Consider the following 22,904-nt stretch of genomic DNA (forward strand, 5'->3'; position numbering starts at 1 on the left):
TAGTAGTTGTCGAACCTTTTGTTACCTTCTATTCAAGCACACCACTCCACTGCATCGCCAGACAATCTCTCACGGAACACTAGCGTAATACTCGCCTGCCTTAGTGCGGACCAGGACAGAGAAGTATAGATCCCAACCCCGTGTAACAAAGGCTTGATAGCCTTCACACCCTTGAAATCATGCGATTTTACTGCATTGTACGATATAACAGAGATTTTGAGAGCATTCTAAAACACAGCCCTATATCGGTTAAGTAAAACGCAAAAATGCTAAACCGAATAGGCCCTAAATTGCATGCACTAATGCAAACACTAAGCGATTGTTGCGATATCTGTTTTATCTCCTGCCTTTCCTGTACCTCTTTTCTCCTCATATGATCCACTCACGAATCATGGGAAGTTTCCTCTAGCACTGGGCTCCAGGTCCCTCAAGTTCGCCGTACGAGAGGACGATACTACTACACTAGTAATATCTCGCTTTCTGTTCCATCCCCTTGACGTTTCTTTTTTTCCCTTCAGCAAGAATCTGATTGCGCGAAATTTTTAGACATTTGTCGTATCTAGAAAGGATGCTACGACGATACATGTAGTGGATTCACGGCATAGTTCAAACAGCTGCTGAACAAGCCTCGATCGACATTGGCGGGATTTCTTAGCCTGCCTCGTATTGCTGATGAAGTCCCTTACTGACGTGGCCCATGCTCCGGAGTAGGGAACAGAAGAGGCCTAGGCGGTTCAAAGAGGGTCCTCCATATAGAGCAAAGGTCATTGCCTACCCCAACAAGCATTAAACGCCCTCTCCAATAAGACTGGGGTCTGCTGTAGTGCGGCACTATCTCTACTTGATAAACATAATTCATATTGTCAGTTCCAATACCATCTACAGCTGGAATTCAGTCTTCCTTCTTTTTTCCTGTTTTGTTTCTTAAGATGAAAGTTATATAAAAAACATAGTGGAAAAAAGAAAGAACAAAAGGAGAGTAAGAAGAAAAAGAGAGGTAATTGGACAGAAAGTGACGAAGAAAGAAGTAGAGAGAGACGTGTTTTCTCTCTTTTTTTACATTATAAATACAAGATACGATAGATAAAGTTAGACTCGACGCTAAGCAAACGTATCCTGGTTATTGGAAGGACATTCACCGCTTATCGTGATGGTTGATAACCTGTGCATATGCCATCATCGTATACATCCATACATATCTAGGAATGTGACAGGGTTGTCGCAAGAGTTGACGTCAACCCGCCTGCCACTGACTCGGTACTTCGAGACCGGACCGAAGTCTACGGGTTATACGTATACAGTAAATCGCTCGTGCATAACGCGACTCAAGTCTGAAAATCACGCGGCAGAACTGCGGATCGATAGTCCACTTCGGTATCAGTTGCAATGTCAACGCTAGACGTTACACTATTGGGTCAAGAATGCCCGGAGTGCTGAATCTTCGGAATTGTGCTCAACTTGCAACTTTCACTGCTGGTCATCGAGCAACCACTGTCGCGGCTTTCAAACAGTGTAAAGAAACGAAAGATGGCGAGAGGCTATGAATCCCCTTCTGTGTCGGACTTGGAAGAGTCCGCCCCTTTTATTGACCAAGAACGACTTGAGAAGATACGTGCAAGTAAAGCCCCGAGGTCTGCCTGGGGCTGGATATGCCTCATCGCGCGAAATGTATGGCGTTACCTATTAGTGGCAATTCTCTCAAGTCTTGTCACAATGGCGGTTTTACGAAGCCATGGCTTGTTGCACATCGAAAAGAGCCCATCTTGCGAAGACATGGATTACATTCGTAAGTATTGTTCTTCTGGCAGACTTTCATCCACTTCCACCGTCCGTAGAACTGACATTTCTTCAGGCGACTATGCACCAATTCGAGACCTAGACCGGTCGTTCCATGTCGAAACGTTCTCGCCATTCAATTACAGCACAAGCGAATATACCATACACCCCAGCGAAGGCAACGTCAGTGACAAGTGGATGGCCCTTGGCCAAGATTGTAAGTCAGCCAGTACTCCATAATATTTGATCTGAAGTACTGATTTTTGTCCTCGCAGCGGGTCATTTCTTGATTCCAGTTTCCGAGGGTCACAAATATGACCTCGACATAAAACGTCATGTCACAGTTCCAGAGGGTGTGGCCGAACAGGAGTCCTTTCTGGTCTCGCTAGATGTCATGCATCATATCCACTGTCTTGTAGGCCACCCAAGCCAGCCTGGAGTAAGCTACTCGGAAAGCTAATGCGACATTTAGGACACACTACGCGAGAACCTCTGGTACAACCGCGACTGGTACTCCACCCATCAAGAGCAACATCCCAAGCTCTCAGTTCACAAGGCCCACACAAGTAAGTCTTTAGCTGGTTATGTCGTCTTCAAGCTCGATCCAGACCACTAACGGGCATTCCAGACCACTGCCTTGACGCTCTCCGAGCACGGCTGATGTGCCTCTCGGACGTAACATTCCTGCCGATGGTATACATCGACAGAGAAGGCTGGACACTACCAGACTTTGAGAGACGCCACAAGTGCCACAACTTTGACGCAACCCGGGAGTGGGCGTACAAGCACAGATTGTCCGATACTGCTGCCAATTACAAAAAAGTAGCTGGGCCGGAGAAGATCCTTACTACTTTCCCTGGATTCTACGACATTTACCCAGAGCTTAACAATGCAGATCATAAGGATCCAGGCCATGAGCATTCAGAGAATGAGGGGAATGTTCATTGATTGTATTGCTGAGATGCGGTATTCCAGGGCTCTGGAGGTTCTTTCCGAGCTCCTTTTCTTATGATATCACGCTTGAAGTTTGACATGAATGAGCTGGAAAGCAGATGAGAAGCCTTCAGGGTCGTCCAAGAGCCACAATGTGGTTGGAAGATTGCAAGGTGTATCCGTCTGTTTGCCCTTTATGCAGATTGAGCTCTTCCTAGTACCACCGCTCCCGTGCTGTGCTCGGCAAGTAAGCCTTGCCGCGCAAAAACGGGATACCTCTTGTATATTAGACACTTACCAGCATTGGTGTATGCTAGGGACTAGATGTATATCAGAATTAATGACCCCCATTTGTATACGGAGCGAGAAACTTCGGCATTGTTTGGCGTTTGTTGCTCGCATTTCCACCTAGCTCACACCGAATTTCCTTGCTAGGAGGAGGTACGATCACTGCATCATTCATCATTGCCTCAAGCATATCTCTTCAAATAGTCTCTCCTATATGTCGTGACAAAAGAAGGACATGGTATTTCCTAATGTAGCCAGCAGCGAAACAATGGATGTCCTCCTCGCGAACGAGTCTTTCCACCTTTTCTCAACCACCAGCCTTGCTTACTTTTGGAGGATACTTTGAACTGCGATCAATACCCTTGAAGAGTTCTCGCAGTCCCTTTGAGTACTCCGTTTCCTGAGGATTGCTCTTGGAACCCTTTATTGTATTTTCTTCCAGCAGAACTGGACGGCATCATGCTGCATCGCGCGTCGATGTATTACAGACCCAGTACTCTACAGCACACACTATATGCCCAGCAAGTATTCCAAAATTGCCTTGATAGATTTGAGCAAGGCATATTTGCAGACTCGTGCGCAAGAGGTGAGTCGACTGCCGAGGTTGGTGTTGGTGTGGTGTTGTTGTGGCACATCCTGTCGGGAGGAGGTTTTCACAAGCGAGAGCCTTCCCCAAGCTAGCTTGGCAAGTATCCACTGGAGCTCTGGCCTCATCCGAACGTCAACGCTTCCAAATGACGTCGCTAACTGGTGACACGGCCAACGCCATGCGGACTCGTTTCCGCAAGAGGGCTACTGATTTCCCCGCGTTTTATGGTGCTTAATTACTGCTCTCGCATCATTTTGTCAACTCCTGCTTCTCTATAGTCAACATGGCAGACAATAGCCCAGACAAGATAAACTTCATCTACAACTCGCAGCTGGTAAGCGCATCTAGCCTGCACAGTGTCGCGCATGAACTAATGCCGGGCCCTAGGATGCATTCACGCTCTACCACGTGTCGCAAGAAAACAGTACCCACAACGCCATCGGCCCTGCACTGCCAGCTCTCGGTCATGCCACCTCTGGCGCTCTAGGATCCGCGATATCGAAACTCATAACATATCCTGTGGATTTGGTTGTAACACGTCTTCAAGTCCAACGGCAGCTGCAGCATGGCAAGAAGCATCCCCACTACGATGGTGTGGTCGATGCCTTTCTCAAGGTGTACGAAAGAGAGGGTGGTTTGAAGGCTTTCTACAGTGGCTGTGCCCATGAAACATTCAAGGGTGTCGTGGACAGCTTTCTGTTCTTTCTAGCGTACTCATATGTGCGCGAAAAGAGACTCAGTGCGCGAGGCAGCAGCCATAACCTGCCAGCCTTGGAGGAGATTGGCGTTGGCGTAATCGCAGGCGCATTCTCCAAGCTGATCAGCACACCTCTTCAGCAAGTCGTGACACGCAAGCAGACGGCCGCCATGATGAACCAGGGCTCTACGATCGACCCGCCTCCTCCGCTGAGCACCAAGGATATTACATCTGAAATCTGGCGTGAGAAGGGCATACAGGGCTTTTGGTCAGGATACTCAGCCAGCCTGATCTTAACGCTAAATCCTTCTATCACAATGCTGCTACACAAGGCTCTGCTGCGATTGGTAGTACCGAGGGCGAAGCGCAGCGATCCGGGTGGACGTCTAACCTTCCTCCTTGCCGCGATTAGCAAGGCCTTGGCCTCGACCGTGACGTATCCATTCAGTCTCGCAAAGGCACGAGCACAGGTGTCTGCACAGAAGCCTCTATCAGGCAGTGGGGAAACTTCAGATCGAGAGAAGTCTGAGGAGCCTGTCAAATCAAGGGCTCTACAGGCCAGACAGCGAACTGTGTTCAGTACCATTTTGCGGATCGCACAGACCGAAGGCATACGAGCTCTGTACGAAGGCTTGGGCGGTGAAGTGCTCAAAGGCTTCTTCTCGCACGGCATCACGATGCTGATGAAGGACCATATTCATTCAGTCATCATTAGCCTATATTTCACACTGCAAAAGGCTCTGCGCAAGTACCCTGGTCCGGAAGAAATTGCAAAGTCTGCCTCGGAGGGTGTGCAAGACATGTATGTCCATAGCAAGGATAAGGGGATTGAGGCTGCTGAAAATGTGACTAAATCGGCCAAGGATATCGTAGAGAAGGGTAAGGAGCAAGTTGCAGGCGTCTATTCGAAAGGCGCAGAAGTTGCAGAGACAGCATCTCAAACGGCTCGCGATGCTCTCGAGAGTGGTTCGCAACACGTTGAAGATGTCGCAAAAACTGTAAGGGATGGAGTGGATGACGCGTCACAACAGGCGGCAGATGGCATTACAGATAGCAGGGTCAAGGACATTGACGGTACCGACAAAGACATGGCCAAGTGAGTCACAAAGCGAGTGGCGGTCACGAGCCCGTATACACACCCGGAGTGTTTTATTTTTATCTTAGCATCCACGGTCGGACTTTGGCGGAGAAGGAGTTGGTCCCCTAGGGTTGAGTCGAGTTGAAGGTTTTGTACTTAGCAATCTTGTAATAGCAATGCGGGTGGAAGGATTAATTAAGTCATGCGCAACCTGAAACCGTGGGCATGTTGCCGCCATGCGGGATTTGAATTTTGACGAGAATATCTTGCTTTTTTTGGTGAGGCAAGCCCCAGCCACCCCTTGATACAAGGGAGTCTTGTCGAGCATCTCAACGGTTGCCGTCCGTCTGGCTGTGATGACGGAGTCTGGCCACTGTGTTGTCGCTTGATGCGTTGTCGATGTGGGGATGTGTGGCCGCGGTAGGCTGCATGTGTCATACCCAGTGGGTGGCTGGTCGTTCCTGCCCGCGGTTGCCCTGGGGAGGCCAGTGCGCTAACCATCGGGCTCCGCGCCCGCAGCGCAACCATCAACAACCCACCGCTGGAGACGCACAACACTGCACGCCGCCGTCCAGCGGCCTACTAACCACTAACCATACACAGGCACAGGTCAAAAATTACAACGCCCGCACAGCCAACGTCAAGCGCCACGCTGCCCGCCTCAACAGACTGCGGCGCATGACCGGCGACATCACACCGTGCTCGACAAAAGCGGCATCCTCCATTTCCGGCAACAAAGACACAAACAACACTCGCGCATACCCAAAGCTGCAGGTCTCCTCTATGCCGTGAGCGCCCGTGGATGCACACACCAGTACTCACTCATCTATATCTCGCCGCATCGCCGTCGCCCCCCCCCCCCNCTCATCTATATCTCGCCGCATCGCCGTCGCCCCCCCCCGCCTAACACATTCCCCTGAGCTTGGGTTGCGGTCCACCGCCACGTCCCAGCAGCCACCATGGGAGTCGTCGACAAGCCCTTCTCCTCTCCGGCCGCGCAGAGAAGAGCGTGGAAGAGCGTGGAAGAGGAATTAACCTACTACAAGACGCAATATGAGACGCTAGAAAATGAGCTGCAGGAGTTTCAGACTTCCAGCAAGGAACTGGAGGCCGAACTAGAACGCGACATCGAAGAGAGCGAAAAGCGCGAGAGGAAACTGCAGGAAAAGGCAGAGAAGCTGGTTTTTGAGGTCGAGGAGTGGAAGGTATGTGGTTTCGGGGGGACATAGCAGAGCGCATTTCCGTCATTTGGGCCCAATTGCTGACACCACTATAGACAAAGTACAAGCAAAGCAAAGCCGAAGCAAACAATGCGCAAAACACGCTGCAAAAGGAAATCACCGCTTTGCGCGAGGGCCAACGCGCGCTGCAAATGCGACTCCGAGACATTGAGGTACAGAGCGATGATTTCGAGCGCCAGGCACGCAACCAAACCTCATCGCTTGAAGATGTCGAATCCAAGTATAACGTGGCTATTGAACGAGGTGTGATGCTTGAAGAAGAAATCAAGATCGGAGAACAGGAGCGAGAGCAACTACGTATAGAAACACAGCGACTACGTGATGAACTGACCGACCTGCGCATCGAGACGGAAATCGTACAAGAAAAACTGCGTATAGCAGAAGAAACCATCGAACATCACCACCAGCGCAAGGTATCTAGCCACCTTGCCGGTGACGTTTTGCGCCCACGCTCACCAATTTCGGAGGCATCAACGTCTGCAACGACCCTTTCCTCGCCCACAGCCGGCTCGACCCCGCCACACTCGATAGCAGATGCCCTCCACCCAGACACGACCCCACCATCTCCACCGCTCTCAGACGCACCTATTACCACGAAACTCATCCCTTCGACGCCCATGTCCAGACGAAAGAATTCTGTTGTACCGCAGGACCCTGGAACTACACCTCGTGCCGGTATGTACTCACGGGCGCCACGACATTCGCGAGGGCCTAGTATGTCAGGATCATCACGACCACCAAGCTCAGCTGCCAGTGGGCGGGCCACGCCCTCCCTACGGCCGACTGTGACAGGGTCGCGAGAGACCAGACCAAGTCTTGGCGCGTCTACATCAGCGGGTTTTCCCAGGTCAGGCTCGCTCTATCAGATTCGGGGGCTGATAGGTAAGATGCAGAAGCTCGAAGAACGAGTTCAAACGGCACGATCCAAGCTTCCTGCGCCAACGAGTACGCCACCCCGAGCGAGCCCACGAGGCAGCAGCGGCTCAGGACACGTACCCAGCTCAGTTACGTTGAGGAGTGGTCGCAAGCGCAGCTCGCAAGCGTCAGTGGCGTCGTCAGTCCCCAGCGCCTACGAGTCTGGTGTCAGCCGCCTCTCCTTCGGTGTCTCCAACTCTTCGAAGGAGCCTCCGACCCCCCAACCCGACAGCCGAAACTCGTTCTCGCCACCGGCTGCGGCGATACCACGACCAGCGAGCAGGAGCAGCAACCGTACCGCACTCGGACACTACCAGTCGTCATCGATTAGCGGAATTGAATCACGAGTACCGAGACCACGAAGTTCAATGAGCGGCCATTCCAACGGGCACAGTTACTCGCAATCGCTTTCCTCGTCTGTACGGGATGATGCAAGCACCAACAGTGATGGAAGTGGGGTGACGACGCCAATAATGGGTCGACGGTCCACACTGGAGAAGTCTGGGATCCCTGCACCCACGGGCATTCCCAGGCGGGCGAGCGCAGGACGACGAGCGAGTGCAGGCCAGGATGGGGGAGAAACGGGATTCCCATTACGACTGCGGAGGATGTCGACGCAGACTGAGGAAGAGTCTTATTAGGGCGGCACGGGTCAGGCGTTTGCAGCAAAAGACCAGGGGCTGCAGGGACTTGTGTGCATGTGCGTTTGGGCTTTTTTGTCGGTATATGATTTTGCGGCACTATACCTCTAGCGTTTCTGGAGTTTGGCACACGGGAAGGGGGGGGAGGATGCAGGTACCGTTTATTTAGCTTGCACCGATTCGGATCAGACCTGGAGCTTTCCTCTCTCCCCCTCGTCAAAGGACGTGGGTTCTTTGCATTTTTGGGCAGCATTGGTCGTTCGAATCTAAGGAGGAAGCATTGCAGACGGTGTCGATAGCCACACAAGCCCTTTGGGGCATTTACATATTGCTTATACCAAATTTTCCTTTGTTCGAAATTCAAAATATACCCTTCTCTCCCTGGATGTTCGTTTCCTCTACCCCTTGTGCCTTGATTTTCCTGATTACCTGGTACTTGGGTACGTGGAGAAGTTAAGAAAAGAGAGACATAGAAAGAGAGAAAGATAAAAAGACAGCACGAAAGCATACAGTCAAATTTGACTATTCCCTGTGCGTCCGCCTCCGCCTGCCGCCTCCGCCGCCGCCCACCCCCACGGTTACCCTGATCACGGTCTAAAAAAAAAGCGCGCGCGGCTGAAGTGCTTGTGCAGACAAGGCCGTTGGGGTCGCAAATCTGGGGTAAAAAAGAGTGCGTTCTGTGCTGGTGTGTTCAAAGCGGGAAGAGAAATCGTACGATTCTGATGTCAAACCGAGCGGGAGTGGCCGCTTTTGCAGTGTGGCAGGCCCCAAACCACGCACGCACGCAAGCCGCAGGAAGGACCCTGGGATCTTCGGAAATGCACGTCGGAATCGCGTTTCCCTCCCCCCCTTACTAGCTCGCATATCTTTTAAGCCTTACAGTGGGGTGGGTGGCTCTTTTTTTAAAACCTGCAGCTTCGTTTCTGCATATAAAGTGTTTTGTTGTTCAAAGAAGAAATATTATTTTACTCTCCCGGTCAGTTTTTTTTTCGGTTTGATTGTGCCGGTCCCCGCAACGCGGCGACATAAGCAAAGCACATCATGTACATTTTTTTTGTGCACACATGGGCATAAAAGACAGGAGAGATGGGGAGGGGGTTAGCGGCGATGGTAGGCACCCACGCCAAGATTCCGCATGTACAGCCGCATCACGGGAGGAAAGGAAAGTATTCGGGCGTAATGTAAGACTTTGGGCCCTTTTTTTCCTCTCTCTTCCACCGTCTTTTGGTCTTTTTTGGTACACTACGGTGTAATCCGTTTATTTGAAGAAAAAGAGGCGTCATTCATCTGGGTTGATTTGAGCGTAGTGTGATATGCTCCGAGGAGGGGGGTGAGTGTCTGTCTCTCTCTTGATATGATCCGAGAAGGTGGTTGGGCGCGCTGATTGGGTGGCGTACGACGGAGTCCGATGGAAGAGACATACCGGAGGAGGAGACCCGAGCATCATCATTGAAACGACCAAAAGTAGTGACAGGGCAAGCTGCGGTCATGACAACGGACGGGGTCGGGTTTATTGAATTGTCTTGTTGTCTTAGTTTTCTAATGTGTATTTTGGTCTGACGGCAATTGGCAAGTTGCTTAGGGGCAAAAAGTTTGCGGCGCGCCGGTGGGGAATGCGTGTTGGCTGGCGGTGAGCAGAAAAGAGGGCGATCGGACGAATGCGTGGGGAGGGGGGCAACATGGGCGACTTTGTTGAGCGGGAGGGGTAGGAGAGGACGGCAAAGGGGGCATTGAGACATCACGACTACGACTTGGCCGCAACTCAGGGACAGATTGCAAGTGGGGGCCAATGGAAGCGGGACGGGCAGCATCGCGATGCACCTAGAAAATGAGGTTGTTTTTTGCTGAGAGATAGTGAATGGGGGGGAAGGTCGCGATCGGGTGGCCCTCTCGCTCGCAAGAACAAACTAATTCGGAACTGGCTCTCCCAACACGCCGATTACTGGCACCGCCATGGCGGCCAATGCCCACCCTCTTGTACTCCAACGCTTGGTTCTCTCGGGCCATGGGCCACTCTGCGGACATGGAGTTGCACAATGGAATCTTCTAGTGGCCCTTTTTGCCAGTGTCAGAGAGTTATGGAGTTTTTTTCTTCCGAGCGGAGTCGCGATAGCTTACACCAAGGAGTTCCGACCGAGTTCCGACGCCCACCATGTTACGGTGGCTTGGGAGCGATCGAGACATGGCCAGGGGCGGCATGGGGTACGTGGTCCAGGGCCCCCATCCCAGGTTTGGCATCGCTGGGTAATGTGCAGTTTCGGCTCAAGCTCAACAGCTCTTCGGGAAGTGCATTGGGGTGTTCCGCGACCCTCCTTGAGAGGAAAAAAATTAATACTTACACAAGTCCTCGCCCGGCTACTTTGCGACTGCTGTTGTTTCCCTTCTTCCTCAACTTTGCTTCCTCCCTCCTCCTTCTCTCTCTCTCTCTCACACAAGTCTCTCTTACCTCACTATACATATACACGCCCATATATATATACAAACTACGGTGCTGTATCTTGCCCTACAGCACTCTCTCCCTCACTGTCCAATCGTTGTTTGCAGGTGCTCTCCTCCCGGCGCCCGCATACATACACATTTGGACGCATTTAGTATCGGAAGATTGCTTTTGAGCGGCCTTCCCCTCCGATACTCCAGCTGTAATCTACTAACACTTCTGCTCGGGTCCTCCCACCGACAGAATTGCTACAACAGCAACTGCACACTTGTCCAAACAAGAGGGTGTGTGCATCCGGTTTTTTCTTGCAGACCAACCGACGTTGGGTCTCATTTGTAGATCTACGACACTAAAGGCCGAGCTCCAGCTTTGCCCATTACTCAGTCGAAAATTACCCGATCACTCGCCGACCTGAGTTCCCGACCAAACTTTCCCCTCCCAACTCCCTCCACATTCAACTAATTCCCTAGTTGCATGGGATTACCAGCAAACAATATGGCCGGAGCTGCTCAGAACGGAGTCAATGGGGATGCCAATGGCTCCCCGAGCTCCTACTCAGCCAAGTTCGATCTTGCTCCGCACTTTATCGGCGGCAACAACCTCAGCGTAGCCTCTCCCGGCAAAGTCAAGGACTTTGTGGCAGCGCACGATGGACACACAGTCATTACCAATGTAAGAGAAATCCTTTTCCCGGCAATTACATGTTTGTTTGGCGTTTCGGGCGCGCTGACTCGGGCTTTCTTCGCAGGTTCTCATTGCGAACAACGGTATCGCCGCCGTCAAAGAGATCCGCTCGGTGCGGAAATGGGCATACGAGACGTTTGGAGATGAGCGGGCAATTCAATTCACCGTCATGGCCACGCCCGACGATCTCCAGGCCAACGCAGAGTACATCCGCATGGCGGACCAATACGTCGAGGTACGTTGCCACTTGCAAAGCCTGGGAGCGGCAAAACAAATGGAGGACCGACTAACAGGTACATGCAGGTACCCGGCGGTACCAACAACAACAACTACGCTAACGTCGAGCTCATTGTCGATGTGGCCGAGCGAATGAACGTCCACGCCGTGTGGGCAGGATGGTGCGTATTCTCTATATGAATTGGGGAGGGGCAAATTGGGCTGACATTGTGTTTCTAGGGGACACGCCTCGGAGAACCCCAAACTTCCCGAATCGCTTGCCGCTTCGCCCAAGAAGATCATCTTCATTGGTCCTCCAGGATCTGCCATGCGCTCGCTTGGTGACAAGATCTCCTCCACAATTGTCGCACAACACGCCGGCGTACCATGCATTCCATGGTCAGGAACCGGTGTTGATGAGGTCAAGGTTGACAGCAACGGCATTGTCACAGTTGAGGATGACGTCTACCAAAAGGGTTGCACCAAGTCGTGGGAAGAGGGTCTTGAGAAGGCCAAGATGATTGGCTTCCCCGTCATGGTTAAGGCCTCAGAAGGTGGTGGTGGCAAGGGTATCCGAAAGGTCGAGCGCGAGGAAGACTTTGAGCAGCTTTACAAGGCGGCTGCCTCTGAGATTCCCGGATCGCCCATCTTCATTATGAAGTTGGCGGGCAGCGCACGCCACTTGGAAGTCCAGCTGCTGGCTGACCAGTACGGCAACAACATTTCGCTGTTCGGACGTGACTGTTCGGTACAGCGACGACACCAGAAGATCATTGAGGAGGCACCGGTAACAGTTGCTGGCTCAAAGACCTTCCAGGAGATGGAGAAGGCTGCCGTCTCGCTCGGACGGCTCGTCGGATACGTCTCTGCCGGTACCGTCGAGTACCTCTACTCGCACGCTGACGACAAGTTCTACTTCTTGGAGCTGAACCCTCGTCTTCAAGTCGAGCACCCTACCACCGAAATGGTAACGGGCGTGAACCTCCCAGCCGCCCAGCTCCAGATCGCCATGGGTCTTCCATTGCACCGTATCCGTGACATTCGTCTCCTGTACGGCGCTGATCCCCACTCCAGCTCTGTCATCGACTTTGACTTCTCCACCGAGGGCAGCGCTAAGAGCCAGCGACGACCTACTCCCAAGGGTCACTGCACGGCCTGCCGTATCACTTCTGAAGATCCCGATGAGGGCTTCAAGCCATCTGGTGGTACCATTCACGACCTCAACTTCAGGAGTAGCTCCAACGTCTGGGGTTACTTCTCCGTCAGCTCTGCTGGTGGTATTCACAGCTTCTCCGACTCGCAGTTTGGTCACATTTTCGCTTATGGCGAGAACCGACAAGCATCGCGAAAGCACATGGTTGTTGCGCTCAAGGAGTTGAGCATTCGTGGTGATTTTCGAACAACTGTTGAGTACCTCATCAAGTTGCTCGAGACGCCTGCTTTCGAGGAGAACACCATCACAACTGGCTGGCTCGATGAGCTCATTTCCAAGAAGCTGACTGCTGAGCGACCGGACACCATGATTGCCGTTATTTGCGGTGCTGTCACCAAGGCTCACGTTGCGAGCGAAGCATGCATCAGCGAGTACACTGCCAGTCTGCAAAAGGGACAGGTGCCGTCCAAGGATGTGCTCAAGACGGTCTTCCCTATCGACTTCATCTACGAGGGTAACCGATACAAGTTTACCGCTACCAAATCGACCATTGACAGCTTCACTCTGTTCATCAACGGAACAAAGTGCTCGGTCGGTATCAGGGCACTTGCTGATGGCGGTCTCTTGATCTTGCTCAGCGGAAAGTCGCACAACGTCTACTGGAAGGAGGAAGTCGGCGCCACCCGTCTCTCGGTTGACGGCAAGACTTGTCTCCTCGAGCAAGAGAACGACCCCACTCAACTGCGAACCCCATCGCCCGGTAAGCTCGTCAGGTTCCTCGTTGAGAACGGCGAGCACGTTGACAAGGGTCAACCTTTTGCTGAGGTTGAGGTCATGAAGATGTACATGCCTTTGATCGCACAGGAGGCCGGTATGGTCAACCTGATTAAGCAACCAGGAGCCACTCTCGAGGCTGGTGACATTCTCGCTGTCCTTGCTCTCGATGACCCATCCAGGGTCAAGACTGCCCAGAACTTCACAGGCCAGCTTCCCGACCTTGGTGCACCTCAAGTGCCCGGAGCTAAGCCACCGCAGCGATTCAACTACCTGTACTATATCCTTGAGAACATCTTCCAGGGTTTCGACAACCAGGTGATCATGCAGAGCACCCTCAAGGAGCTTGTAGATGTCCTCAGGGATCCTGAGCTGCCGTATGGAGAGTGGAGCGCTCAGGCGTCTGCCCTTCACGCTCGTATGCCACAGAAGCTCGATGCTACCTTCTCTCAGATCGTCGACAAGGCCCACAGCCGTAACCTTGAGTTTCCTAGTAAGGCGCTCAACAAGGCGTTCCAGAAGTTCGTGGAGGAGAACGTAGCAAAGGGCGACGTTGCGCTGCTCAAGGCTTCTTTGGCGCCTCTGGCTGATGTCATTGACCGCTACTCTGAGGGTCTCAAGGCACATGAGTACAGTGTTATGATCAAGCTTTTGGAGATGTACTGGGCTACTGAGTCGCTCTTCTCGTCTCGCACATCGCGTGACGAGGAAGTTATCCTCAAGCTCCGTGACGAGAACCGTGACAACATCACCAGCGTTGTCCAGACTGTCCTGTCTCACACCAGGGTTGGCGCTAAGAACAACCTCGTCATTGCCATCCTTGACCTCTACCGACCTAACAAGCCCGGTGTCGGCAATGTGTCCAAGTACTTCAAGGACATCCTCAAGAAGCTCACTGAGCTCGAGTCCAGGCAGACTGCCAAGGTCTCCCTCAAGGCTCGTGAGGTCCTCATTCAGTGCGCTATGCCCTCGCTTGAGGAGCGTACAGCACAGATGGAGCACATCCTGCGCTCTTCCGTCGTTGAGTCTCGCTACGGCGAGAGCGGATGGGACCACCGTGAGCCCAACTTTGAGGTCATCAAGGAGGTTGTCGATTCTAGGTACACTGTCTTTGACGTGTTGACCCAGTTCTTCGTCCACTCTGATCCCTGGGTTGCTCTTGCTGCCCTGGAGGTATATACTCGCCGTGCTTACCGTGCGTACCAGCTCCAGAACATCAACTACCACAATGAGGGCGAGCAGCAATGCTTCCTTTCCTGGGACTTCATCCTCCGCAAGGTCGGTGAGGCGGAGTACGGTCTCGCCGTAGAGCCTTCAGAGCCTGGTACACCAAGCACCCCAGGATTTGAGCGCCCGCCTCGCATCCAGTCCCTGAGCGACATGACCGCATGGCAAAACCGCTTCGAGGGTGAGCCCACCAGGAAGGGTGTTGTCGTCCCTGTTGACTTCCTTGATGATGCCGACGAACTCATCAGCAAGGCTTTGGACATTTTCCCCAACCTTGGCAAGGAGAAGAAGACTGGTACTGGCCTAAGGGAGGGCTTGACCATGAAGCGCACTCCTACCACTGGTGTCAACGAGCCCAAGCACAGTGATGAGCTCACCGGTGTCCTCAACGTTGCTGTCCGCGATATTGAGGGCAACGACGACAAGGAGATCCTCGACCGCATCCTGCCTATTGTCGAGGACTTCAAGACGGAGCTTCTGTCGCGCCGTATCCGCCGCATCTCCTTCATCTGCGGTCACAAGGACGGAACTTACCCCGGCTACTACACTTTCCGTGGACCCAACTACGAGGAAGATGCCAGTATCCGTCACGTCGAGCCTGCTCTTGCCTTCCAGCTTGAGCTTGGCAGACTCTCTAAGTTCAACATCAAGCCAGTCTTCACGGAAAACCGCAATATCCACATTTATGAGGCTATTGGCAAGGGTGCCGAGAGTGACAAGCGCTACTTCTTGAGGGCGGTCGTCAGATCTGGCCGTCTCCGAGAGGAGATTCCTACCGCTGAGTACATGATCTCTGAGACGGATAGGTTGATGACTGACATTCTGGATGCTCTGGAGATTGTTGGCACCTCGCAAGCTGACATGAACCACATCTTCATCAACTTTTCTCACGTCTTCCCTCTCAACCCCACTGAGGTCGAAGAGGCCATTGGCGGTTTCTTGGAGCGTTTCGGTCGACGACTCTGGCGCCTCCGTGTCACTGGTGCTGAGATCCGCATCATTGTGACTGACCCTCAGACTGGCATTCCTTACCCACTCCGTGTGATCATCACCAACACCTCTGGATACGTCATCGAGGTGGAGATGTACGCTGAGCGCAAGTCTGAGAAGGCTGGCAAGTGGCTCTTCCACAGCATTGGCGGAACCAACAAGATTGGTTCGCTCCACTTGCAGCCAGTCTCTACTCCTTACCCCACCAAGGGTGCCCTTCAACCCAAGAGGTACAAAGCCCACCTTATGGGTACTCAGTACGTGTACGACTTCCCAGAGCTCTTCCGTCAAGCCACCGAGAACAGCTGGATCGAGGCCATCAAGAAGCAACCCTCGCTCCGCGAGACTCAGCCAGCCAAGGGAGAGTGCCTCGAGTACTACGAATTGGTTCTTGATGACACTGAGAACCTTGCTGAGGTCAACCGCGACCCTGGCCAGAACAACATTGGTATGGTCGGTTGGATCGTGACTGCCAAGACGCCCGAATACCCCCGTGGCCGTCGCTTCATCATCATCGCCAACGACATCACCTACAAGATTGGTTCCTTCGGACCTGCGGAAGACAACTTCTTCCACAAGTGCTCTGAGCTCGCACGTAAGCTTGGCATTCCCCGAATCTACCTGTCTGCCAACTCCGGTGCACGAATTGGTCTTGCCGAGGAGCTCATTCCCCACTTCTCCGTGGCGTGGAAGGTCCCTGAAAAGCCCGAGGCTGGTTTCGACTACCTCTACTTGACCCCCGAGAAGTACGAGCACTTTGTTGATGGCAAGCGCAAGGATGTCATTTGCGAGAAGGTCGAGGATGGTGGCGAGACTCGCTACAAGATCACTACCATCATTGGTGCTGAGGATGGTCTCGGTGTTGAGTCCCTCCGTGGCTCTGGTCTCATTGCTGGTGAGACATCAAGGGCTTACGAGGACATCTTCACAATCACTTTGGTCACTTGCCGTTCAGTTGGTATGTATTTCGATTACGATTTTTGCAACAACTTACTAACACTTGATAGGTATCGGTGCTTACCTTGTCCGTCTCGGTCAGCGTGCCATCCAGATCGAGGGCCAGCCAATTATTCTCACTGGTGCTCAGGCTATCAACAAGCTGCTCGGTCGTGAGGTCTACACCTCCAACCTCCAGCTTGGTGGCACGCAGATCATGTACCGAAACGGTGTTTCACACTCGACTGCCGGTGATGATTTCGAGGGTGTTTCCAAGATCGTCAAGTGGCTGTCTTATGTTCCCGACAAGAAGGGCAACCCTGTCCCGATTTCTCCTTCGGCTGACGCCTGGGACCGTGACATCACCTACTACCCCCCTGGCAAGTCTGCCTACGACGTCAGGCATCTCATTGCTGGAAAGGAGGACGAAGATGGCTTCCAATCTGGTCTCTTTGATCGCGGTTCGTTTGAGGAGACTCTTGGTGGCTGGGCTAAGACTGTTGTCGTCGGTCGTGCTCGCCTCGGTGGCATCCCCATTGGTGTCATCGCTGTCGAGACCCGCTCGGTTGAGAATGTCACGCCTGCCGATCCCGCGAACCCAGACTCGATCGAGCAAGTTACATCTGAGGCTGGTGGTGTCTGGTACCCCAACTCTGCATTCAAGACTGCCCAGGCTATCAAGGACTTCAACAACGGTGAGCAACTGCCGCTGATGATCCTTGCTAACTGGCGTGGTTTCTCTGGCGGTCAGCGCGACATGTACAACGAAGTCCTCAAGTACGGTTCGTACATTGTCGATGGCCTCGTCAAGTACCAGCAGCCCGTCTTCGTATACATTCCTCCATTCGGCGAGCTCCGTGGTGGATCATGGGTCGTCGTCGATCCTACCATCAACCCTCAATTCATGGAAATGTACGCCGACGAAGACTCTCGTGGTGGTGTTCTCGAGCCCGAAGGTATCGTCGGTATCAAGTACCGCAAGGAGCGCCAGCTCGACACCATGGCCCGCAACGATCCCGTCTATGGTGAGCTTAAGCGCAAGCTGAACGACAAGGACACACCAGAGGCCGAACTCAAGGAAATCAAGGCCAAGATGAATGAGCGCGAGAAGTTGCTTCTGCCCATCTACGGCCAGATTGCTATTCAATTCGCCGACCTTCACGACCGCGCTGGTCGTATGCAAGCCAAGGGTGTCATCCGAAAGGGACTTCGCTGGCAAAACGCCCGCCGCTTCTTCTACTGGCGCCTCCGCCGCCGTCTCAACGAGGAGTACATCCTCAAGAAGTTCGCCGCTGCTGCCTCGCCAACACACGAGAGCCCCTTGGCCGACCCAGCCACCCGTACTCGTGGCTTCGAGATGCTGAAGCACCTGTCCAGCATCCCCAACTGGGAGCAAGACGACATGGCCGCTGCCATGTGGTACGAGGAGAACAGGCCGTTGGTTAGCGAGAAAATTGAGCAACTCAAGACCGACGGTATCGCGGATGAGATTGCACAACTCATGCGCAAGGACCGTGAGGGTGGCTTGAAGGGTGTTATCAGCTTGCTCAGCACGCTACCGACAGGCGAGAAGGAAGAGGTACTCAAGATGTTGAGCAAGGCGTAATTGTGCGTTTTTTTTACGTATTCTTTTTCGCTTTTGATGCGCTTACGGCATGGCATGGCATTTTTATGAGATGTTTATGCTTCTTTTTTCTTTCGGATGTGGGGTAAATGACTGGGACGGCGATAGTGTAACTTTAGCGTTGTTAGTGCGCGAGCTTTTTTGGGAAATTTTCTACTCTCACTATCAATTAGTTTGAGAGAATGAGAGGGGAAGCAAAGCAGTTTTCATGGGAGGGATAGATGAGGCAGGGAGGAGGCTGTGTTGGGAGGCACATGTTTTCTCCTGGTCCTTTTCTGTTTAATACATGTAGCTAAATCAAACTTTTCAAATTAGTTGTTGTAGTGTATTTGTACTGTACAAAATAGTTATTATTAATAATTTATCAGATGATAGAACTTATACATAGTCCACTCAGCAATCAATTGCCAAGCGCAGCGAGAAGTGCCTTGTGAATATGTAGAGTGAAGACAGTGGGCCCAAACCTACACTCAACTCAATACCTACATCCATACCAAATCCCCCACCAAACCCCTCTAACCCTCCTTTTTCTCCCCATAGTCCCACACCCCTCTCCCCTCCACCCCAATTCCGATCGGTCCGAGAGAAGAGAAAAGACATCCTCCGGATCACGAGGTATGAGGCGACGCGCGCAGATCACCTAACCTCTCTCTTTCTGTAAAGACTCCACTTTTTCCCGTCTCCGAGCGGGGTCATTGTTCCAACGGACGCCCCCCTCCCCTCCAAACCCATGCATGCAGATACGTCACTAGGCCGCAAAGCTGTTTTAGAAGAAAAAAAATCTCCGGTGAGGGAGGTGAGGTTAGCTTTTCTTCTTCTTCTTCTTCTTCTTCTTCTTCTTCTTCTTCTTCTTCTCTTCTTCCTCAGCTCTACTTTTTTTTTACGGTTATCAAGACGTACTATAACACGACGCTCAATTGACGGTCTCGCACTACATACACATCCGTGTACGTTCTCACATTGCTACAATCCATCCACGTACCCCATCCAGACAGGAAAGAGCAAGAAAAAGAGAAGAGCAAAAAATGGTCTACACAATCGTCGTTCACCTCGTCGCAAAAGACGACGCAGAATGCATCCGCAAGCTCAGCGCCAAGCTCGTCGAGGCCAGCCAGGTCTACAGCCAGGACAAGGAGACGCTGAGTTGGTTCGTCATGCAGGATACAAAGGAGCCGCGCAAGTTTTGTATCGTGGAGAGGTATGCACAGGAGAGTGTATGTTATTTCCCTTTTTCTCCTTCTTTTTTTTCTCCTTCTTTTTTTTCTCCTTCTTCCCCCCCCCCTTCCACCAACCCTCATCAAGAAAAGAGAGAGAGAGAGAAAGTTTTTTGCACGTGATATACACAGTATACGTACTAATACATGAATGAATGCACAGTCCCAACAATACCATCTCAACAACCCTTACTGGAAGACATTTGACCCTTACGTCATCCCGTTGCTGGCGGAACCGATGGATTTGAGGCGCTTTGAGGAGCTGGATACGAGTGTGAGCAAGGCGAATGCGCATTATCATGAGGATGCGGTGAGGACGGAGACGAGTTTGGGGGATATGTACAAGGGGACTGATGCGTAGGGGTGTTTTTGTTGTGTAAACAATATTGAATGAATGAATGAATGGAGTGGTTTATGACGGGTGGTACAAGTGGAAAAGCGAGAAATATGTGTGAATATGGGTTTTTGGGTATGGGGGGGTACCAGGTATGTTATTGGAATGAATGGAGAGTTGGGGCACAACGATGTGAAAACACCATATGAAATGATCAAAACGCTCGAAACTAGTCGATTCTGATTTATGCGTACAACTACATGTTTGGAGACCCTCATTTCATAATCTTGGTAACGCGTACACTGTTCCCATCATCACCCGTCTCAATCCCATCTAACTCGTCCATAGCCTTTCCCGTAGCACGACGAACAGATTCCGGATCCTGGTCCAGAGCTTCAGCCTGCACCGCAAAAGAGTGTTTCAAATGATCCAAAGACTCTGCAACATCACCTTTCACAGCGCTCTGAGGCGTCGCCGCCTGCCACTCGCTATGCCGCTCCCGCCAATCCGGACCCAGGATATCAACAAGATTGATAGAAGCCCTACGATTAATCTTCCTGCGCATACGCGGATGCCACATATGATGATGCACCATTCCCGAGGCGAAGAGCTGCGGTTCCCGAAAGAGCGGACTGCCCCAGATTCTGTTGACTTCGCGGATGTACTGGGCGTAAGGACGGGTGTTGACGCGCTCCATTATCCTGTTTTCTTTGATGCGTGAATGGCTCCGACCGAACATGATTACGAATTGCTCCTGGAGGACTTTGAGAACGGTGTGGTAGTGCACGTATACACCGAGATCGCGCAGCTGGACTACGGTTTGAAGGCCGGTACTCCATCCTAGGCGTCCGATGAGATGGTTTTCGAGTAAGCGGCGGCGGTAGTGTTTCTTTGCGAATTTGGAGTTAAGTATGTTTTGTTCCAGGGTGGCGTTGGGAAGTAATCCGGCTTTGAAACCCCATTTAATGAGCCCTTGGATGAGTGAGGGCTGGAAGATTTGTCTGACCGGATGATATTTGTTCTGTCGTTGTGTGACCGCAACGGGAAAGTTGAAGTAGCGGTTCGGCTCTGGATGGAAAGCACGCAACTTTGCGGTCGCTGGTTTCAGAAAAGGCGACTTGGGTAGTGTCGCGAATTGGAGGTGGCTCCTCGGCGCGTACCAGCAGAGAAGCCAGAGGAGAAGGCGGCGTAGCTCTCTCAACCTGCCCTCCATGCCGAATCGGCGGATGATCTCGCGCCAGTGGAGCGGAGAGATGGCTCCCATTCCCATCTCAAGGATCATCATGAAGGTACGAGTTACAAAGCGGAGGTCATCGTACGTCTTTTGGGGAGAAGCAACAGGCCTGTGCCCTCTATTCCGTCGACGCAGTAAGCCTTTGATCGCCATGATTGACTCCGGTGTCAACATGATATTCTTAGCGCGCATGTCTTGAAGTACTGCCATAACATGCTCCGGTCCGGTACGTGTAATGCAAGTCTGCAAAAGGAGGTTCCACGACTCTCGGCTTGGATCGTTGTGAAAGAGAGTAAGAATAGCTAGGGTACGCTGAGCTTGCAATCGATCACCCTGTTCAAGGTAAAAGTCGAGTAGCGTCCGCTGCACCTCAGCATCGCCAAATACATCTGGATGCTGATCACTTTCAACTATACTACGCACCAGCTCCCACTTCTGCTCCGAAACAAACTTCTCCAAAGCCAATGAAAAGACACAGCCTTGCAAAGCGATACCAGCAGCCCTAAGCTCTTCGAGTCTGCTTTGGAGTTCTTCTATAGGCTGCGTCTGTCTAGCCATTGTGAGCACAGCCAGCGGTCCAATTTCGTTCACCCCCACCATAGAGAGCCCATGTATGACGGAAGCAGGTGGGAAGGTTCGCGTTGCGAACATGCGGGCAACGAAGGAATCTTCAAATCGCACGGGTGCAGTATCAGGACCTGACAAGCGACGCATAAGCTTCTCACTGTACTTGGTTTTTTCACTGTGTAGAACCTTCCTCGTCCCTGTCACATCGACCCGTACTTTTTGGGCTAATGCTTCGACAGTAAAGAGGCGAACGACGGGATGCGATGCGACACTCTCTGACGGCATGTCATTGCGCTCAGTGCAAGTCATGTGCCAATGGCGTGCTATTGCGATGGCACGTTTGTCTATCAAAGCTGTTACCACTTCGTCATAGAGGTCCCGTTCGTTGCTATGCTCATATATTTCTCTCAAGACTTCGTATGCATCATTCTTGAAAGCAAGGCGACCTGACCGCGCCAATTCGCGCAAGGGGAGTTTCTTGAGGTTTAGGTTTTTCACTAGCGCATGGTGATATTTCAACGCTGTCCCGGGGTTCCTAGGAAGCCAATGGCTCATGGCTAGGCTGTATAAACGGGGGAACGTCTTGCCTGTCTCGCGAAGTAATTCTCCTGCATGCTCCACAACCTTTGTTATGACTTGGTGATGTTTTATGAATGTTCCCCATAGAAATTCGGCGTCTGGCGTATCCTCAGTGGGTAGCGAATAGCCGTGGTAACGAATGCTTCGCCAGACATTCCGGACGCCCTCTGCCCCATTGATCCTTTCTTCATATGCAAGAACGGTGGCGAGCTGTGTAGGATCGTCCTCCCGCGTGGTCAAAGGTACGGCATCATTCTTGAATATGTCGATTGTCGGTTTGACTGCGTTATTGGCATCGTCATTTTGAAGGGCTTCGCGAACAGACTCTCGTAGCGCTGCTTCCAGGGCTGCCTCTTTCATGCGTTTCCATTTTGGGTGTGCGAGAGGACCTGTCCGATATGTGATATTGTTGGAATAGTTGCGGTGGTGAGGGACAGAGCAGCATTTGGTGGCTGTTGAGCAAGCGGCAGGGAATTCCGAGGCATTGACAATGGATCGCAGGAGTCGCAAGGCCGACGGGCTTGCGAGGAGCCTTTCGAGGGCCGGTGGCATCAACAAGACAAGATGCGAGGGTGATACTTGTCCATTGGCGGCCGCAATCGTCTTGCGGTCCCACGCTCAAGTCTGAAGATGCGGAAAGTTGCTGTGCCCAAACGGGTCAAGGGCCTTGGCATTCGACTCTCTTCCGCCGATGGATCATTCGACCTCGCGACGTAGAGAAACCGCCCATACCACGAAACCACCAATTGCCCCCGCAAACCACGCAAACACACATCT

The 22,904-nt window shown here is 52.2% G+C and overlaps 7 protein-coding genes across 7 annotated transcripts; 5 read left to right on the plus strand and 2 right to left on the minus strand.

The window, feature by feature from the left end:
- Positions 1 to 1,713: 1,713 nt before the first annotated feature.
- Positions 1,714 to 2,724, plus strand: COCCADRAFT_5709 (uncharacterized protein; the record flags this gene model as incomplete). Its single annotated transcript, XM_007714887.1, has 5 exons — positions 1,714 to 1,786; positions 1,853 to 1,993; positions 2,052 to 2,191; positions 2,249 to 2,342; positions 2,405 to 2,724. 5 exons carry the CDS (start codon positions 1,714 to 1,716, stop codon positions 2,722 to 2,724), a joined length of 768 nt encoding a protein of 255 aa, XP_007713077.1.
- Positions 2,725 to 3,869: 1,145 nt separating this feature from the next.
- Positions 3,870 to 5,383, plus strand: COCCADRAFT_26908 (uncharacterized protein; the record flags this gene model as incomplete). The annotated part of the gene is made up of 2 exons (XM_007714893.1): positions 3,870 to 3,920; positions 3,974 to 5,383. 2 exons carry the CDS (start codon positions 3,870 to 3,872, stop codon positions 5,381 to 5,383), a joined length of 1,461 nt encoding a protein of 486 aa, XP_007713083.1.
- A 937-nt stretch (positions 5,384 to 6,320) lies between these two features.
- COCCADRAFT_5711 (uncharacterized protein) lies at positions 6,321 to 8,158 on the plus strand (the record flags this gene model as incomplete). Its single annotated transcript, XM_007714888.1, has 2 exons — positions 6,321 to 6,566; positions 6,638 to 8,158. The coding sequence occupies 2 exons, from the start codon at positions 6,321 to 6,323 to the stop codon at positions 8,156 to 8,158; spliced, it is 1,767 nt and encodes a 588-aa protein (XP_007713078.1).
- A 1,578-nt stretch (positions 8,159 to 9,736) lies between these two features.
- Positions 9,737 to 10,183, minus strand: COCCADRAFT_26910 (uncharacterized protein; the record flags this gene model as incomplete). Its single annotated transcript, XM_007714894.1, has 2 exons — positions 9,737 to 9,979; positions 10,067 to 10,183. The coding sequence occupies 2 exons, from the start codon at positions 10,181 to 10,183 to the stop codon at positions 9,737 to 9,739; spliced, it is 360 nt and encodes a 119-aa protein (XP_007713084.1).
- Positions 10,184 to 11,069: 886 nt separating this feature from the next.
- Positions 11,070 to 18,181, plus strand: COCCADRAFT_98305 (uncharacterized protein; the record flags this gene model as incomplete). The annotated part of the gene is made up of 5 exons (XM_007714901.1): positions 11,070 to 11,267; positions 11,344 to 11,514; positions 11,583 to 11,677; positions 11,736 to 16,597; positions 16,647 to 18,181. The coding sequence occupies 5 exons, from the start codon at positions 11,070 to 11,072 to the stop codon at positions 18,179 to 18,181; spliced, it is 6,861 nt and encodes a 2,286-aa protein (XP_007713091.1).
- Positions 18,182 to 19,224: 1,043 nt separating this feature from the next.
- Positions 19,225 to 19,774, plus strand: COCCADRAFT_37479 (uncharacterized protein; the record flags this gene model as incomplete). Its single annotated transcript, XM_007714902.1, has 2 exons — positions 19,225 to 19,413; positions 19,577 to 19,774. 2 exons carry the CDS (start codon positions 19,225 to 19,227, stop codon positions 19,772 to 19,774), a joined length of 387 nt encoding a protein of 128 aa, XP_007713092.1.
- A 247-nt stretch (positions 19,775 to 20,021) lies between these two features.
- On the minus strand, positions 20,022 to 22,679 carry COCCADRAFT_98319 (uncharacterized protein; the record flags this gene model as incomplete). The annotated part of the gene is made up of 1 exon (XM_007714903.1): positions 20,022 to 22,679. One exon carries the CDS (start codon positions 22,677 to 22,679, stop codon positions 20,022 to 20,024), a length of 2,658 nt encoding a protein of 885 aa, XP_007713093.1.
- Between the last annotated feature and the right edge of the window lie 225 nt (positions 22,680 to 22,904).

Source organism: Bipolaris zeicola, assembly GCF_000523435.1.
Source record: "Bipolaris zeicola 26-R-13 unplaced genomic scaffold scaffold_92, whole genome shotgun sequence".
NCBI lineage: Eukaryota > Fungi > Ascomycota > Dothideomycetes > Pleosporales > Pleosporaceae > Bipolaris > Bipolaris zeicola.